Here is a 19,115-nt window from a genome sequence, read left to right on the forward strand (position 1 = left end):
GTCAGAGTGATACGAATGTCTTTAAAGGGGGATACCTGTAAACACTAACACTACTCTCCCACATGACATGCCTAAGTATGCTGGCGGTGACTCGTATTAAGGGGTCTTTAGCATTTAGCGGTGTCGTCACAAACTCAGTTCGCTTGCAGGAAGAAAAAAAATAACTATAAAATCTATATGTTTTTTGAAAATCCAAACGCAATGCGTCACAAAACTATGTCACAGCTATTGTGACTACAGTACCCAAGGAGGCCAGAGGCATTTCTCAGGTGAAAGATCTATTCTGCACAGTGTCTGGCTTGGACCACAACAGTAGGTGGCCATGATTCAGTATTTGTAAAATCTAATAGCAATTAATGCAACAAACCATATACAGACATTACCGGTATCCCCCTTTGGTGGTCGCGATAAGGCATCACTCTCTTTGTGACCCCCGATTATCTTCTCATGGATTGTGTGTGTGTGTTGGTTGGGGTGCTATTGCTTATCAGTACTCTTAGAGGTCATTCTGTAGTCCTGAAGTGAAGGCATTTACCTTATTGCTCACCCTGTCTTTCTGTGTCACACACACACACACACACACACACACACACACTCACACACCACTCTGGCCATCATGGTAGAACGTTTATTGCCTTCCTTTCCTCTTCCAAAAAGCAGTAGGGTCCGTCCCCCCCGGGTGGGGAGTAGGGAGGTGGGGGGGGGGGGGGGGGGGGGGGTTTGTGACAGAACCTTTGTCCTCAGTGTTCCGTTCATCCCTGCTGGCTTCGTCTTATATATTGCATCCCCCCTACCACCACCATCCACCTATCCCCTGTTTAGCTTCTTGCAGCCAATCTCCTCCTCCTCCTCCTCCTCTTCACCCCTCCCCTCCCCTCCTGTCCGTCCGTCCTTCACACCTGCATGCTGGGCTTGTTGAGGTCCCCGTTGCCCTGTCCGCCGCACATGCCCCCGCCGCGGTCGTCATCGTCGTCGCTGTCCTGCTCCTCGCTCTTGCGCTTGGCGTACCGCTCGTAGAGGACCATCAGCACGCCCATGACCCACGCCGACACCGTGCCCGCCGAGAAGATGACGAAGCCGATGGCGATGAAGAACAGGTAGTCCCAGTAGCCCAGGCCCTGGTGGCAGTCGGTGCGCAGCTGCATCCCCACCTCCGCAAGCCGCTGGCCCGACATTTCCGGGGGGTCCTGGCACACCGTCTGACCCTCGTCTGGGTGAGAGGGCGGGAGGAGGGCGGGGGGATGGTGCAGAGGGAGAGAGAAGGAACGAGAACGTCGGGGGGGGGGGGGGGAGGATGAGAGATGGAGATAAGAGGTGGTGTGTGGGGAATGATTAGAGAGGAATAAAAGAGAGGGAGAGGAAAATTATAACCAAGCCTGTTGATGTAGATAAATGAGGCTCTCAAAATAGAGTATCCATAGAGGACCCCGCGCACACACACAAGCTAATAATGCAGTGATAACCTTTGTGATAAACGGTCCCCTGAGACCGGTAACTATCATAGATTTCCTTTTAGTAATGTAGGTCTTGGATGTCTAGGACACACCACCGTACACACACACACACACACACACACACACACACACACACACACACACACACACACACACACACACACACACACATGCATCAGACCTCCTACGTTCTCTGCATCAATAATAAACACAAACAAACATGTATTACCACGATAAAGAAACGCGAGTGTTTTCCCTTTCGAAACATCTGCTGATAATAATTTGAAATATGCTAATCGCTTCCAAGATAACGATACAGCAGACCACTGGAGGGGGGGGGGGGGGGGGGGGCAACAACAAAAACAGAGACAAGGGCACACTGACACAACACGCGCTTCACTTAACGGATTAGGGCCAACTAATTCACGGGTCGCCACGTATCGCTCCTGCTGCGTATCTGAGGGATTACAGCAGGTGGAATGCTATCCGGCTCCCCATTTTATGCGTATTAAGCGATTGCAGATTGTTACTGTGATAAAGGGCTTGCAATTACAGATCGTGACTTCCATCCATCTCCTTTTTAATTGCCGCCACGGGCGGAGTCAGGGACCAGACAGCGCTTTGATTCAGGGTTTGTTTTAACGACGTCTGCGTAGCCAGAGCGACGGAGACGTCTCCTGCGGGGTTCTGCTGAAGCGCGAGTGGACTTTTTCCTTCTTTTTTTTTTTACGTCCTATCGACCAATGCACCTGTTTTAAGTTCACGCAGCATTAACAAAATAAACTAAATATAAGAAAACTGATTGTTGGATTGCAAAGCTATTGCTTGGAAATGTCACGTATGTAGACCAATCATACACAAGAGGGTAGGAATGACCTTCCGTCTCTGTGTGCTACACTACTGCCGCACATGCGCCTTCTTAAAGTAAAGGGTACAAATGTCATATACTGACTTTGCTGTGAGCAAATAGGGTATTTTCTGTTGCCCAAAGGGACTTCAAGGATCTAAGCCAGCTTTCGGCTAGGAGTCACACACCCTAACGCCTACACTATCCTACTTTAACCTCCTAAAGCCCCGGTTTTAGTGTGACTAGGATGTACTGGACCTCATGACCTCAGTGAAGCGCCAATAACAGGCAGAACTTTCAGGTTCAGAAAGTCAAAGTTCAGCCCAGGATCTGGAGTCACCCATCTGGATTTGTTAATAAACACAACCCCAAGGAACGACTAATGGGGAACTCAGCTGTTTCATGGGTTGAGCAGAGCATTTTCACTGCCTGAACTAAGAAATGTATTGTACCCCTTTAAAAAAAGAAAGAAGAAGCAGCCTGAAAACATTCTTATGATGTTCTATTTCTGGACCAGCCAAATTTGATGGTTATGGTTGGACAACTTGTATGCATGCTCAATATAATGCCCACTAAATATGTTTTATGTCATTTCATATCCATTTTTTACTTGCAGCTTTATTTGATCCCTTTCAGCTCGTTTTAATTTGTATTCTCTCTCTCTCTCTCTCTCTCTGAAGGATGGATAGCTGGAAAAACTCCCAGACGGAACTAGAGACGAATGACTGGACAGACGAATGAACGGACAAGCAAATAAATGACAAAGTGACGGACTAGCAGAGAAACTATCAGATCCATGTTTTCAGAGATAAAACCACAATAGGGGAGCAAAAGAGGGCCCGCGCACACTCACACACGCACACAGACAAAAGGGTGACAGATGACTACAAAAGAAGATATAAGCTAGGCTAGGGCATAGACAGAAAGAGAGCATGAAATGTAGAGAGAGCGAGAGAGAGGCTTCTCTTTGTGAGCCTTCGCCTGGTGGTGATGAATGAATGCAGCTACCAATGTTAATTAAACTGCACTCATCTACCCATAAAGCCAAAGGTCTGAACAAGGAAAAGAGTGATGGTTGGAGGAGGTAGTGAGTGTGTGCGTGTGTGCGTTTGAGTGTGAGGGGGGGGGCTGATATCATCTCTAATTCCCAGAGTCCTTGGCAGGGAGGACGGCACACAAGATAGAACGTGTGCACAGCTCCTGAATCCCAAACGCCAGCTGCATCGATGTGCAGCGCTGACCGCTCGACTGGGACAAGATGGGTTGAGCGCGATTTAAAGTCGGCGTGATGCGCTGGTGTGAATGCGTAGTCCATGCACCCTGCTATCCACGACAAGCTAAAAAAAGTAAATCGCCATCTCAACCCTGGGTAAGGACACTGATTGCGTCGTTTCTTTTGGGTTAACGCTGGCTCTCGCAGTTCAATAAATGAGGATTGGCGTAGCCTCATCAACCTTGATTAAGTCTGCCAAGGGCCTGCAAACCTCTGCACTGGATACGAGAACATGTCAACACAGTACTTTGTGTTAACCTTTGTGAATCAATACCTCATACGATGCAATACAATACTCAAATAAACAGCAACCTTTACCCTATTGGCGGTCACCATTCTGAAGTGGAGCATGTGTTAATGCGGTGGCGTGCGTGTGTGTGCATGTGTCCGTGCCGTTGCGCCTTTGTTCTTTAAGTGAAGAGGTGAACTAAAGATCGGACCGAGGCTGTCATGTTTTTGAGTCAGCAACGACATTTGTCCTGTCATTAAAGAGCGTGGATCCGTGATGGTGGTGAAGGGCCCGCGATGGTCGGTTGCCATGATGACGATACAACTGTTCACAGGAGATGCACACTGTTCTTGTTGTTAATGTCCATTTGTCGTCAAATCTATTCTCTCTCTCCTGGTGTGCCTTTCAGTTTATCTCTCAATCAAATCTTTTACTTTTTCATTCATTAAATATTGCAAGGCATTCTCAATCATTCAGAACTCCCTTCTCTAACTTCGCTTTCATACTTTAAGAAAGGGAGGACCAGCTAAATTGTTCAGTTGTGAACTCTTTTTTAAATCTTTGTTTGAGGATCTTTCACAAAAATGCAGTAAATCTATATCTATTATATAACATAAAAAGGTGTAACATATGCTAGAATTGTTCGAATAATTGTTCAAATTGCGAGCCATCCCAATATAATTGTCTTGGTTTTATAGTTCTGCTTCATGTTCAGACTCCTTTGTGCTTGGTAAGAGCTGCTTTCCAGGGCAAACAGGAACATAAGTGTCTGAACACTCTAGTGGATTTGCTGTGAAATTGCCAAAGTATGCAATTACATGGTTGCACCATTACGGCATGGACAGCAAGCTGACAAATTTATGGATTCTCACAATAGGAGAACAATGAGGACAGATATTTAGGAGCACATTTAGACAAACTGGTTTGTCTAAATGATCTTTTAATTCCAGTGTGTTTTTCCGCTGTATTTATAGACGTTTGAGTATTAGCATTAGTCACAAGCTGTTGGAGACATTGTCTTGAGAACAATGTGTACCAGCAGGTCATTTATGATAAGGCATGATCATTATGTAGATTTGTGTCAGCAACCCCACATTAAAGCAGGGGGAATTTTGGGCCACTAGTCAAGAAAACCCTTTGATTCACGCTGGATGATTACATCATCAATCTTGCTCAACTCAAGCTACAAACCCACCAACTAACCCAGCCACCAACCAACATTTAAGGGACCAGTCAATAACCTTCATACCTGAAACATCAACAACCCGCCAACTAACCAACACCCAAACAAACAATCAACAACCTGCATACTGACCCATCAACAAACAACCTGTCAACTTACCCACTGACCAACCAACTAACCCGCCAAACAAACCAACTGATCGAGAGACCATAGAGCCACTGGTAGCAGATAAAATTGCTTAAAGGGAGGCAGTAAGGTTGAATTCAAACTTCTGTGTGTCTCACGTTCACGAAGAGCCACGTCAAGACTCTGAGACATGATACAGATCATTGAGTTGCCTGCATTTTAAAACTGAAAGTAACTTTTTGATTTCGGGGGGGGAGTACGTTCGATTGACGTGCCCAGCTATCTGAAACAAAACAAAACACTGCTCATATTCCCCTCTCACCAAATCAATGACTACTTGCTGTGAAGGGGGACGCCTTTCTAAGGTCAAGGACGACTGCATGTCTTGGCACAAGCGTAGGTCATCGACAGGAGTGGATGGTCTCAGATGGGGTCATCCCTATGTTCCCCAGGTCCTATGTTCCCCAGGTGCAACGGGTTAGGGTCAGGTTTAGGGTTATGGTTAGGGTTAGGGTTAGGGTTAGGGTGAGGGTTAACCCTAAACCTAACCCTAAACATAACCAATCGGAGGAGAGCCAGTCTAACCAATCATAGGCGAATCAGAGGTGAAAAAGGTGGTACATTCCCCTACCATCCTCTGAAAAAAAGATTTGCTCACCTATGTTTCCCGGTCACATACAAAGCGGGGAACATATGTGTCCGTATTGCTAATGTGGTATCTTTTGGGGTTTCCCTCTGCGTCTGACAGGGGAAGCCGACAGCATCAGGTGTGCCAGAGTCCTTTACATTTTATTGTGCGATCTTTTTCTCCTGCTTGATTTTAATTTCATCTGATGAAAGGGTGTTGGATTGCTTCTTTTAATTAAAACAATTTGAAATCAATAAAACGAAAAAATACGATACAACTAAGGCGTACAACAAAGTTACAACGTTCACACAACCATACACTTAATCTAAACATAGTTCAAAGACATTCAGAGAAAAACCCAACCTCATCCCATCTGTCACGCGGCGGCGTGCTCAATGGCACTATGAGGACAACCCTACGTACCAACTGGAGATCAGGTTCAGGTCAGTTCTTTTCCTTCATAACATCCACTCTTAATCTCCTCATAACGTCCACACCTAAGCTGAAGGAGACATGCGTGTCCCTCCACAGCAGGTGGCCTGGCACAGAACGTCATGTCACGGTTCGATCGTAATGCCAGCAGACCTGTAGCCCGCGGCGCGAGCACCACACTATGCATTGTGAAGTATGCAACCTTCATTTGACCCTCAGTCCTCGGTCTCAGCCCGCATAGCGGGCCAAAGCTAGGGGACATAAATAGTAAAGGTGAACGGAACGGAAACGAACGCGACTAAACAGTGGACACACACACACATGCTTTAAGTATGTACACATTTTTAGCCCCTTCAGTGTTTATAGGGGCTTTAGTGATGGGGCCTTAGAGCCTTGATGTCATGCCTCTGCCTGGGCATCTTCTAGATCTGACTGACACACACACACACACACACACACACACACTTAAGTCTTAACATAAGCTTAACCCACCCTAGGACACGGCTATCAACATTAAACAGCTGCCCAGAGAGAGCCCCAGACATCCCTACAGAGTGTATGCGTATCCTATCACCGGCATTGTCCCTTCATCGGGACATCGAAGCGTCTCGGAAAAGACACGGGTTCCACGAAAAGTAGACAACCTGAGTTCAGAGTAGAAACAAACAGAGAATGGCAAAAACATAGGCTTTTAGACCTAAATGTGAAATTTTAGGAACAGTGAAGAAATCGCCCAAGAATCTATGTTTGAGAAATAACACCATAGTTGATGTTTGTCAACAAAATATGTCAATATCAATTGAGTTGCCTATGTAAGATGTGAAGACTATGGACATAATCAGATACGTTGCGTTTATCTTTACCACGCAGAACCCACTGAGCAAAAGGGGGCCTGTTTTCAGCCGTATATATTGGCTTCAAAGAGCCCAGTCAGTGAGTCCTGCTTCCTAAAAGCACAGAGGTTTGCAAATGGGTTATCAAATTAAGCAAACGTCAGTGCAGAGATGATTGTATATCTATCTCTCTTTCTCTCTCACACACACACACACACACACACACACACACACACACACACACACACACACACACACACACACACACACACACACACACACACACACACAGCTGTAAGGGATTAACCTGCAGGGTAGACTACCAACCAGTGCTATTTATAACCATACTAATTATTCCAATGCATATGTTATTTTGTATGGCTGCAAACGCTTACCAGGGTGGGTGGGGGGTGGGGGACCCACTTGGCCTGCCAAAGCCAAAGCATATGAATGCTGGTAAATGATGGTGCGTGTCAAATCGTACCATGTATGCATCTGTGTGTGTGTGCTGGCAGACGTGTGAGTGAGAGTGAGTGACTACGTGCGTGCACATTATGCAAAGTATTACGAGGACACCACGGGTACGGCACCGCTGTGCTCTACTAATGGCTCCAAGAAAGAGCGAAAACAAAGCAGTGAAGCGTATTAAGCCTATCTGATGCTGTTGATGAAGTCGGAGGACCTCCAAATTAAATAATTGTCCAACCCAATTGAGACAGCGTCGGAAGCGACTTCGTCATCTCGCTGGCCGCTCGTGGCCACCTTAACGCGTCGTAAAGTGGCCGAATAGCCGACCTTATCTCTACCGCATCTGCATGCGTTTAAATGACGTGTGCCTGTACTTTGCCGCGCGTCGTCCCTGTCCTCCGCGGACACATTAGTCAGTCACCCTCGCCGGCGCTGCGAGATCCCCCCACGCCTCGCTACGCCCGAGGGGGCATCCCGGGATCTGTATTTTTTTTTCCCATCAATCCGTCTCTTTTCATTCCATTTATAAATTCCTGTACTTTTCATCGCCTCCGTTTCATACAATTTTCCACTTAATGTTGATGCGATGATTGTTTATTTTTGGTGTTTGTCGACATGTTGCCAGCGCCACATTAAATATGCATGTGTGGATTACTGCGTGTTTTCGCGTGTTTTTTCGTTTTTTGCAGATGTTAAATGTTATTTTGGGTCGAAAAAAGTTGTCTTATTACTACTCTTGATGAACCGTAAGTTCACTTCTACACTTATACTTCCAGACACCAAATACTATGATCCTGATCCTGTGAAGATCTACTCGCCTCTCTCCCCGTATCCCTCCCAGTTGTATGAGTTGTCCCAAACATCAGCATACTGGCAGGTACAGTCACCAGGACTCCCTTTGCTTGGAACACCACCTCCACACGTCAGGACACTGAAAGGTATACAGACGCAAGCATGCTCACACACACACACACACACGCATGCAAGGGCAAACACTTCCACACCATGCCTAAGGTATAAACGTCATCACACACCCACACAAACTTCAGCGGTCCATCTGGGTTTTCTACCTCACCTTGTAAAACCAAAAGGAAGAGAACCAAATCTATACTGGCCACGTCTGACAAGTAGGCCAGCTCTGCATTTGATACGCCGCCATGCTCCATCAGATGGTATCCTTATTGTTACTGTAATTGTTTCAGGTGATTAATTATGTATGGGCTAATTGTTTTTAGGTGAAAGGCGGTCTCCTTGTCATAATGAATGTTTTAATGGGTTTGATTGACTGATCTGGGCCACAGACGATCTCTCTTTGTATGAATATTTAACTCTTGCCCGGGTTTGGCCTCCCTCATGGCTGCGTGCCTAGGGTTGGTGAGCAGGCCAGGCCTCCATAGAGCAGCCATAGGAACCAGCGGTGGCCATCCAATATTTACAGCCTCTAATCTCCTAGGCTTCAACTCCATTTTGGACAATGCTGAAACAATAAGCAATGGAGTGAACAATACAACAGGGTGCAAATACCAATGCGGCCATTGTATATTCTTAGGCCTTCATTTTCTGCTCACCTTTATGCACTGTTGGGTTGAAAACGTCACATAGAATGAGTTTTTAATCTTGGAATTGCCCTGGGATTTGAGATATAGGGATGAAGCTGTACCACGTAAGCAGCTCAAATCCAGCAGGCAAAATCCATCCAGCACACAAAGACATCTCTCTCTTATTCTCTCTCCCTCTCTCTGAGGCTGCCCTTTCTCTTAATTCTCTATCCACTCTTGATTCTCCATCCTCGCTCTTTGACATTTGTCTCATTTCAGTTTTTAATAACGTTTATTTTATAAGTGATCATTGGAATTTTAGTCAATGTCTGTGACTAAAATAAATTCAGATAAAGGCCAATAGAAAGATCAACAGACGTAGAGAAAGGCAGACACACATAATTAGAGAGGCTGTTGTGACATGCTGCATTACTACTGCTACTAGTATATACACAGTTTTGCTGGATTGCTACTTTTGCACACACACACACACACACACACACACACACACACACACACACACACACACACACACACACACACACACACACACACACACACACACACACACACAGCTTATAAAGACCCAGAGGGCATTGTGTGACTACGACACACACATCATTACACTTCAGAGAAGTGTCTTTAAAAAGTGGGTTCATGTACCCCGAGGGGATGCAGGTGGTACCTGGAAAATATTGAGAAATGTTCTCTTATGTGGTTCATTCAATTGTAAAATAATCAGAACTTTGGAATTAGTTTCATCTGTAAACCACGCTGATAATTAAATTGTCTTAATTTATTTTTGCACCACCCACATAATATTCATATTTACATTAAAAAACTGACATTATAAGCATTGGTACCACTCAAAATGGGTCCATAAATTAATAAATGTGATGCTGTAAAAACATTAACTAACAGTTCATTCACAGTGAACTAATGTCTGAAAGCCACTAGTCTAGGCTAATGATAATTAGCTGCTGGTGCTCATGTTTACTAATGGTGTTCATGTTAAGGTATTCATTTATACATTATTGAATGGGCTTGAAAGGGTTAACCATGGTAACACTAACCCCATGCTAAAGCTATATAATAATGATTATTAAAGATGAACTTATGTTGATTCATACTTATTATTGTATCCTTATTCTAAAGTGTTACATTTACTTTTTTTTCCCTCCTTTGCAGGGGACTGAGATAAATATCTTAAAAGGGGGTACATTAGTCCAAATAGTTGGAGAACCACCACTTTCAAAAGGACCACTACATTCAATTATAGGTTGAATGAGTCTAAATTCCATCTCTGTAGTACTTCCGTATTAGTTGAAAGTTTGTGCTTTGTTTTTTGCATGTGCCAAGAGAACAGGCGTGTTAGCAACAGCGCGTGTCTATCCAGTATGGAGCGTGCGGGCGTGACACAGGATAGGGGGCTGGTTAGGTAGGATAGGTGGATGGTTACCAACGTTTGGGAAAGCCACCAGTTTATAGGCTGCAGCAGAATTAGGATCTCCTTTCATCCCCTCCGCATGGACCCTCCCTCGGCCTCACCCTTCCTCCCAAGTTCCCACAGGCTATCAAGGTGTCACAGATTAGTCCGACGCAAAAGTGCATGCAAAAATAATCCTCCACATACACTTACTAAGATCCCCCCCCACACCACACACACACACACACACACACACACACACACACACACACACACACACACACACACACACACACACTTTTTCAGAGCACCATCATTAACCATCTGGACTTTAGGGCCATGCACGTGGCAGGTAGCATGCACGTGGCAGAGGGTGTGCACGTGACAGTGGAGGCCGTGCACACCAGCCCTGTCAGGTGCACAGAGCAGAGGAGAGAGGGCCGGCCATGCAGAACAGGTAGAAAGGGAGGGACAGGCGTCTCTCGCCCTGGGCCTCTGAGCCTCTTCATCACCACTGTCAGCTGATGACACAATAACCTCATTACATGATCAAGGTCTCCATTAGGGTTGAATATATTAGGGGGGGGGGGGGGGGGGGGGGGGTCAGATCATCCCATGGTTTGAATGTACTGTTTTTTTTATGTGGCTTCGCCAGCACAGATAGTTTGAGGCAATAAAAAAAATACTTTGCTAATGAAGTTGGTTGGTATGGTGAGACCGAGCAACAGAATCGGGGGGGGGAATTGAGCAAAAGGGAGTGAGGGAAAGTTGCAGGCCTGTCTCAAAGCAGAGCTTCACCATCTGGACGAATTGACCGAGCGCCCACAGTGAAATTAGCTAATAGAGACGATGTGACAATCAGGAGTGATAAGCCCTTGGGCCGGCTCTGGCTCACAGCAGTGCTCCCTCCGTGTGTACGGCACGACGCGGGACGTAACTGAACCCTGCCAAAAGCCAAGAGAAAACATTACCCAGGCACCCAGGGGAAGGAGGACTACTGGTGGCTGACCAGGGAAGGACACGACAGCAGGCCATTATTAGGAGAGGAGGAGTGAAGGGCATTGTTGCTGAAAACGCTTTGTTATTGCATCTGTCCGTGCTCAGAATAGAGGACATGTAGCTAATTTTGTATATGGGTGAGACCCATTAAGAAGCACCCCAGGAGATATGAACACCCCCCCTTTTTAGAAAATGACAATGCAAGTAGGTCGGAAAAGCCTCCACAATAACACCCCCAAAACTTTTTAACTCATCACTCCAATAACCATGGAGCGTTTAAGGGAAACATGTACAGTGAGGTCAAAGGTTACACGTCCACTTGCATACCTTGAAACTTGAATCCCTCTATCTGCACCCAGAGACAGAGGTCCTCCGTGTCACAATCACACCGCCACGGGTTGCCGCTCAGTCCCAACGACCGGAGCGAGGGCAAGGCGATCAGCGTGCTGATGTTGAGCGCGGTCAGGTTGTTCCGACTCACGTCCAGCACCTGCAGCGCCACGTTCTCCGCGAAGGCGTCCGGGTGGATCTCACCAAGACTCGGGTTATCCGTCAGCCGGAGCATCACCAGGGACGCCAGGGGCCCGAACGTCCGGTCCTCGATCTGAAGCAGGTTGTTGAAAGACAGGTCGAGGTAGGCCAGCTTCCGGAGGTTCCCGAAGGTCGACTCGGAGATCTCGGTCAAGGAGTTGTTGCTGCAGTCCAGGTACACCAGGTCGGACAGGTAGTTGAGCTGCAGCGCAGGTAGGTCTCCGATGCGGTTGTTGGAGATGATGAGCTGCCTGGTGGCGAGAGGGAGATCCATGGGGAACAGGGTCAGATCCTGTCCGGCACACTGGACCACCAGCTGGTCATCGCAAACACATCTGTCAGGGCAGCCGGCCGTCAGAGCCGGAGACGGGGCCACCCCCATAACGAAGATAAAGAGGAAGAGAAGCCGAAGGGACTGGGCGCTGGGCTCGGGCAGGAGACGCATGACGAGGCCGCCCAGCGCGTCATGAACTCTGGCTGAGCTGGACCCGGACTCCCCGGCGATCCTCGGGCATCCTGCATGGGTCTGGGGAGCAAGGGAAGAGACGAGACGTCTGCTCGGATGGGCTGGCTGGCGATGCCCGAATGTCTGGATGCTGTTTTTATCCAGCCTCTCTCTTCTCTCAGAAAAAGAGCAATCGGTCACTCTCTCACCCGCGGCGCGTCACGCACGGCGCCAAAAGACATCAGTGGATACCAAAGGTGACCGACACGTTTAATTGCACTGTGGCCAAAAATGACTTGAGCTGGCCGCACTTTTCACCGCCGTGATAAAGCTCTTCTCCCGGTCTTGGTGATCGACTTTCATCTTTGAGTAATAGTTATCGCGGGGGGCCAAAACGGAACGACACATTCTTGCTTTAGTTTCCAAACAGATGCCCACACCACGCAGAAGTTCCAGTTTTATGCAGGCTTCCTAAAAAAATCGTTCAATGGCGACGTACCGTTTCATGCTCGCAGTGCGTCCTCTCGTTGTGCCGCTATGGCGTAGCCGCCAAATAACGTACAGGGAGATATTCTTCAGAGCGCCGTAAGAGCGCAGGACTCCCTTGCATCGGGCTCGGACAGCTTGAAGTGACTGCCGCGCGGGCTGCTCCGAATGTCTCTCTCTCTCTCTCTCTCTCTCTCTCTCTCTCCTCACCCTAACTCTCCCTCCCTCTTTCCTTCTCTCTCTCTCTCTCTCTCTCTCTCTCTCTCTCTCTCTCTCTCTCTCTACTTCTTTCTCCCTTTCTCTCTCCCCCTCGCTCTATTCCTCTCTATCCCTATCTGTCTCCCTCACCCTCGCTCTATCCCTCTCTCTCTCGATCCCTGTCTTTTCCTCACCCTAACTCTCCCTCTCTCTTTCCTTCTCTCTCTCCCTCTCTCTATACCTCTCTCACCCTCGCTCCATCCCTCTCTCTCTCTCTCTCTCTATCCCGCTCTCTCTCACTCTGTCTCAACCTCACTCTACTCTCTTTCCTTCTCTCTCTGTCCCTCTCTCCCTCTCACCCTCCCTCGCTCTCACCCTCCCTCTATGCAGACTTGATTCGCTGTCACACAAGCTGACTATCAATGCCCGGTGATTACGTCAGCAGGTGTTGCCTATCTAAGCCTCTTCTTAAAACACAGCTGCCCAATGATCTCGGTCCAGAAGTGAATTAAGAAGAGAATAGGTGCATGGCCGTCTCACATTCGTATTGGAATGAATCCCTCAAGCTCATGATGTATGCATTGTGTCTCGTTTTAGGAACGCCTTGCACAAGTAATGTCTAAGCATACTCTCCTTAATTGTGTTTGTGTATGTTCTGTCTCGACTTGCCTCCTCTGTGTGTGTGTGTGTGTGTGTGTGTTGATAATACATTTCATTTATATAGCAACTTTCATTGTCAGGGACAGTCTCAAAGTGCTTTGAGAGTGCATTCAAAGTGTTAGAGCAACAAAACAGGAAGCAGGGGAAAAACATAAAATTGAATTAAAAGCATATCTCAAGGCCTGTTTTAAGTTTATTTATTTTGTAACCTAATTTGCCTTTGTAAAAGTGTATGTGGGAGTGTGTGTCTATATGTGTGTGTGTGTGTGTGTGTGTGTGTGTGTGTGTGTGTGTGTGTGTGTGTGTGTGTGCATGAGTCTGAATCCAAGTGGGTAATAATCCTTCCCAGGAGAAGTGTTCTCTGAGCGGTGTGAGGAATTAGCCGTCTTATCAGCGGCCCTCATTGGTTCCAGTCGCTCGCTGACTTCCTTTCCTTGTTGGCGCGACGGCAGCCCCTCAGCAATTATGTTTAAAACATAATCACACGGTTTGTTCAGTCAGTTGTTTCACAAGCGAATGAATACGGAAGGATAATGACATTACAAGTTGTTACTCCAGCCGACCACATTTTCTACACTGGGAGGGATTAAGGCGACACGCAGAATTGTTATATTTGGCTGTTATTTGACGTTTGTTAATAACTGTCAAAAGGATAATACAAGCTTGAGGCGAACAATGTGAACGATGACCTCCCAACATACCATACCTTAATGCAGCAGCCTTCCGTAAAGACCTTAAACACAGGCTGTTTACAAAGTGGCACTTTATCAGCTCCCGTTACGTGTTAACGTTATGTATTATGAATGTAGGTAAACCCAACAATAACAACCCCTCCTCCCTCAACTGGTCTGAATAGGGCCACCTTGCAGAGTGTGTGCATGTGTGATCGCATTGTGTGCGTGTGTGTGTGAGATGGCGTGTGTGTGTCTGTGTGCCTGCCCGCATTAAGTTGAGCATGCATGGGACATCTTTATTATTTAGTAAGGGTGTATGCAGTGTCGTCTGTCAGCAGACAGACAGAAGGTCTGGCCTCGGGCAGCCGGCGACGGCCATCTCCTCGCTGGTTGTCAGTCATCTCAAGGCTGCCTGACCTTCTGTAGTACTACTTCACCGCTCCGCTGCCTTGCTCTTTGTGAGGTAGGAAATTGTTCCGTAGGCCCGCTTCTGGGCAAAACCTCAAATGACCCGTGTGGTTGAATCGAGGCGGAAGGATGCGAAAGATTTCATTATGACCAAGTCTTTCAGACAGTATTCTAGACACATGTTAGATACGTTTGATAGAAGACAATGGTACACTCGCCTGTCATTTCTACATCTCGTAGTTATCTAATCTAGATAATTCTAGTAATCGTGTACCCTGGTTCGTAAAAGGAACAGACCCATAATTAGTGTCATGAGGGACACCTCTGTATCATAGACTTTATAAAACCCCAAAAGATTACAGAGAGATTAAATCATGAAGATACAACCTTATAAAGAGCAGCATCAATAACACCCCTGCTGTGCCTAACGGTGATTACTGAGCATTTGTAGTAAGATTGAGAGCAAAGTTTGGCAGGGTAGGTAATAAACCATGTGCTGCGCTGAATAATACTCACCATTTGCTGTTGTGTAGCTCCGACTCTCTCCCCCAATACTTACTCTCTCTCTCTTTCTGTGACTCAGCTAGCCCGTAACTCCAGACTTCCATCTTGCGCCCCAGTCTCTGAGGCTCTAAGTAACGGGCATTTTTTGGCCACCTGCACATAACAATCTCCATCACAGGAGGCCTAATGGGTGGGGAGCAGAGGCGAAAGCTACCGTCTGTGACAGGGCTCAACCTCTGTTTGGGTTTATCTTCAATGCCTCCTCGTAGTGTGGAGATGATGAAGCACCAACATTACCAATATATCTACCATTTTCATCCTCTTATCAACTGTCCAGCAGTTATGAGCAGGGCACAAAGGGGTGACAAGCGGGTGAATCACAAATCGATCTTAAGTCCATAAATCCAGAAGGGGCCTTTGCTGTACAATGCTACGCAATGTACAAATGGAGGTTCTCCTTTTTAGCTAGGATTTTGTTGAATATTTTTCACTTGAAGAACATTATGTAAATTGTATTTGTCTGTTTGTTGGTTTCTTTGTCACAAAAATACATCTGAAGATTACACAGAATGAAATCATCAGATGTGTGGATGGGATTCATTGGACCATATTACATTTAGATGCTGGATGCTGAGGTGGGTGATGAATCACAAAGCTGACACATTTGCAGAAAGAGACATCGCTAAATAAGACTGGAAGGGAACAGATGCAGATGCAGGAGTTCTCACTACAGCATTATGCAGTATTATACACTGTATTATGTTATGTAATATTATGCGTCTACAGTACCCTGGACCCAAAGGGCTGGGGGTTAGCTGTAGTACAAAGTTCCCACAGTCCCTTGTCCAGGAGACAGAAGCCAAATGACAAACAGCCAGGGAAGCCCTTGGCTAGCCATCCGCAGTCCAGAGAAATATCTGACATAAGTCATGTCTTCACTGGAAACAGAGGAGACCAGTGGGAGAGAGGATACAAACACATCTGCCCCTGGATCCCTCTGGTACAACACTGACCTCTGTCGGCTGGGAGTGGAAGTATCACTAAAGCTGCTGGCCTCCATTATGTTGATTCTCCAGGCCATTGAGAATCACATGTGATTCAGCAGTGATATTGATAATAATAATTAAGCATTTATATTACTTATTTTAAAGCCTTTATGGTCAAAGTGGGCTGTTCTTGTCTGAAGTTATGATGCTTGGTAAACTCGAAATAACTCGAAAAAGATTATAGGAGGGAGGACAAATTGTAGGAGAAAGGGAATTGAAGAGAAGAGACGCTATTCATCAAGTATTTTAAATTTGCAGTGCAAAGGTGCAATTCCCTGTGCGAGCATACGTCCTTTGTGCGTCAATATTTACAGTGCAGAGTCAGTATAGGAGAAGTCAAGACCTATGAGAACAAAGCCATACCGTGAGGTCTGTAACATTACATTACCAGAGAGTTACACTTAATACTATTGAAAGGAGTCAGGGGTAAGGGGGTCGTGAGGTCTGCATCTCACAGTCCCTCCTCCGCAGCACACATTAACAAGCACGGCTTGTACTGCTCTTGTAATGTCAGAATCCTTCATTTCGGTTAATTTATTTAGCTCCCTTATCACAGTTGCGCACACGCAGAGAGGCGCATGAGATGAGATGACTTGGCTTAAACGCAACCGTTTTAAATGAACAGGACGCAACGTCTTGTCTTCTTCCTGATTCTTCTTTTTTCTCCCCTTATCTGTGAAATGGAGAAGCGGGCCACTGGTGTCATGTCTAGCGACACCGGCCTGCTGTTGCACATCATCGGCAGAAACACAGCGCACCTCCTTCTCACTGTGTGGGGGAATTGTTTTTGTGTGTGTGTGTGTGTGTGTGTGTGTGTGTGTGTGTGTGTGTGTGTGTGTGTGTGTGTGTGTGTGTGTGTGTGTGTGTGTGTTCGGGTGGGAGGGGGATATATGTGTTTGTAATAATGTATGCATGCATTGTTGTTTTTTGTGTGTTACATGGGGATGCGCTTGTCCGTGTGTGTGTGTGTTTGTGTGCGTGTGTGTGTGTGTGAGTTACAATCGTGTTATGTGTGTTGATCTACACATATCGTGTGCGTTGTGTGTGTTCTAATGGGTGTGTGAGGGATTCTGAGTGTTGGTTTGCACTACTGCATCCTTGTACATTATTTCCCAATAACAGAACACCCCGTCATAGCCTGCCAGTCTATCTTGAGAGGTCTTCTCAGTTATTTTCCACAGAGACATTGAAATTATGATTTCCGTGCGAGGGCGTAATTGTAATAATTGCACAGAAACTGAACATTTATGAAACAGGAAACTGGAACCGGAAACGATGCCAAGATGTGTGCATGCATTTATGTGTGTTTCATTGTATTACACTCTAATAGGTGTATTTATGTTAGTATATGTGCTGCTGTGTTGTTGTGATGTGGTATGTGGGCTGTAATGTGTGTGTTTGTCACCAGCAGGTGAACTGGAGTGTATGATGGCTTCGGACAGGCCATGTCAATCAAAGAATATCAGGCTTAGTTTCAACACACTCACAAAGACACAGGCCCACACAGACACACACACACACACACGCACACGCACACACACACACGCACACCCACACACATGATCTGTGGTTGCCATGTCATCTCTCATCACAAGGCTCCATTTCAATGGCAGGAAAACAGAAAACAGAGCTGGGAAACGCACACCTGCCAGTCATGGGATCCACAAAATCTTCCCTCCGAATCCTAAACTCCCCTCCCCGGGTCATTCCACTCCACTGGGATGCCCCGGGCAGGGATGGACACCGTTACCCACAATCTCTTTAACAGCATATCATTGAATTGTGAGTCATTACGTTGACTGGAATTAGTTTCTTGATTAGGTTACCGAAACATAACATCTTATCAAGTTTTGTGTCAGTAGTTCTACTGGAATTTTCGGTAGGTAAGATATTTGGTCAACTTTGAAGTTTCTGTGCTACTATGACACCTGCATAGGGCTGATTAAAGTACATCTTATCTTATGTTATTTTAAGTGTACGTGACTACACAGTCATGATGGATCCTTCATCCATCTATTCTTATTATTTTTTCCTTCCATGACTTTTGACACAACAGACTGGCTTGTGTCATGAGAGAACCAGGTTGACCGTGCAATTGTGCAACCTTTGAAGACCAGCTCAATAATGCATGATCAGACTAGACATGGACAGACGGAAAACCTTACATCCACACCCGGCTTTGTCCTGCCAGGGTGCCAGAGGACTGGACATCGCTGAGACTGGACACCTGCATGTTTATCGTCACGTGATACGGTAGGACACAGGAAGAAAAAAAGAGGATCAAGAAAGATTGAAAAAGACAGAAGACAGACAAACGGACGTACAGACATTTTTTTTACAGCTCTTTATCAAAGGTACAGTCTCAAAGGGCTTAACAGGCTATATATTTATGACAGCCCATAACCCTAAAGGGTGTTCAAAGGGCAAGAAAAAGCTCCCTTATTTAACATGGAAGAAATCTTGAGAGGGAACGCAGAGTGGGGGATCTCTCCTTCCAGGATGATAATGGGTGCAATAAAAAGTTAGAAAGAATACAATTTTTACTTTTATTTTTATCTTCTTGGTATTTAATTTATTTATTTCAGGACAATGCACATTAATAAACATGTACAGCAGTACACATAAATGTGCCAGATTGTAGCCCAGGGGCTAATTTCCATCTGTAGTCCATAAGGCAGGTTGATGTTGATGTTAGTACAAATGACGAACGATATACAATAGTAATAT

The 19,115-nt window shown here is 46.1% G+C and overlaps 1 protein-coding gene across 1 annotated transcript; it reads right to left on the reverse strand.

Moving 5' to 3' along the window:
• Nucleotides 1-893: 893 nt before the first annotated feature.
• On the reverse strand, nucleotides 894-12,412 carry lrrc52 (leucine rich repeat containing 52; the record flags this gene model as incomplete). The annotated part of the gene is made up of 2 exons (XM_079739405.1): nucleotides 894-1,210; nucleotides 11,764-12,412. 2 exons carry the CDS (start codon nucleotides 12,410-12,412, stop codon nucleotides 894-896), a joined length of 966 nt encoding a protein of 321 aa, XP_079595531.1.
• Nucleotides 12,413-19,115: the final 6,703 nt, after the last annotated feature.

The sequence above is a fragment of the Pollachius pollachius genome, assembly GCF_949987615.1.
Source record: "Pollachius pollachius genome assembly, chromosome: 7".
NCBI lineage: Eukaryota > Metazoa > Chordata > Actinopteri > Gadiformes > Gadidae > Pollachius > Pollachius pollachius.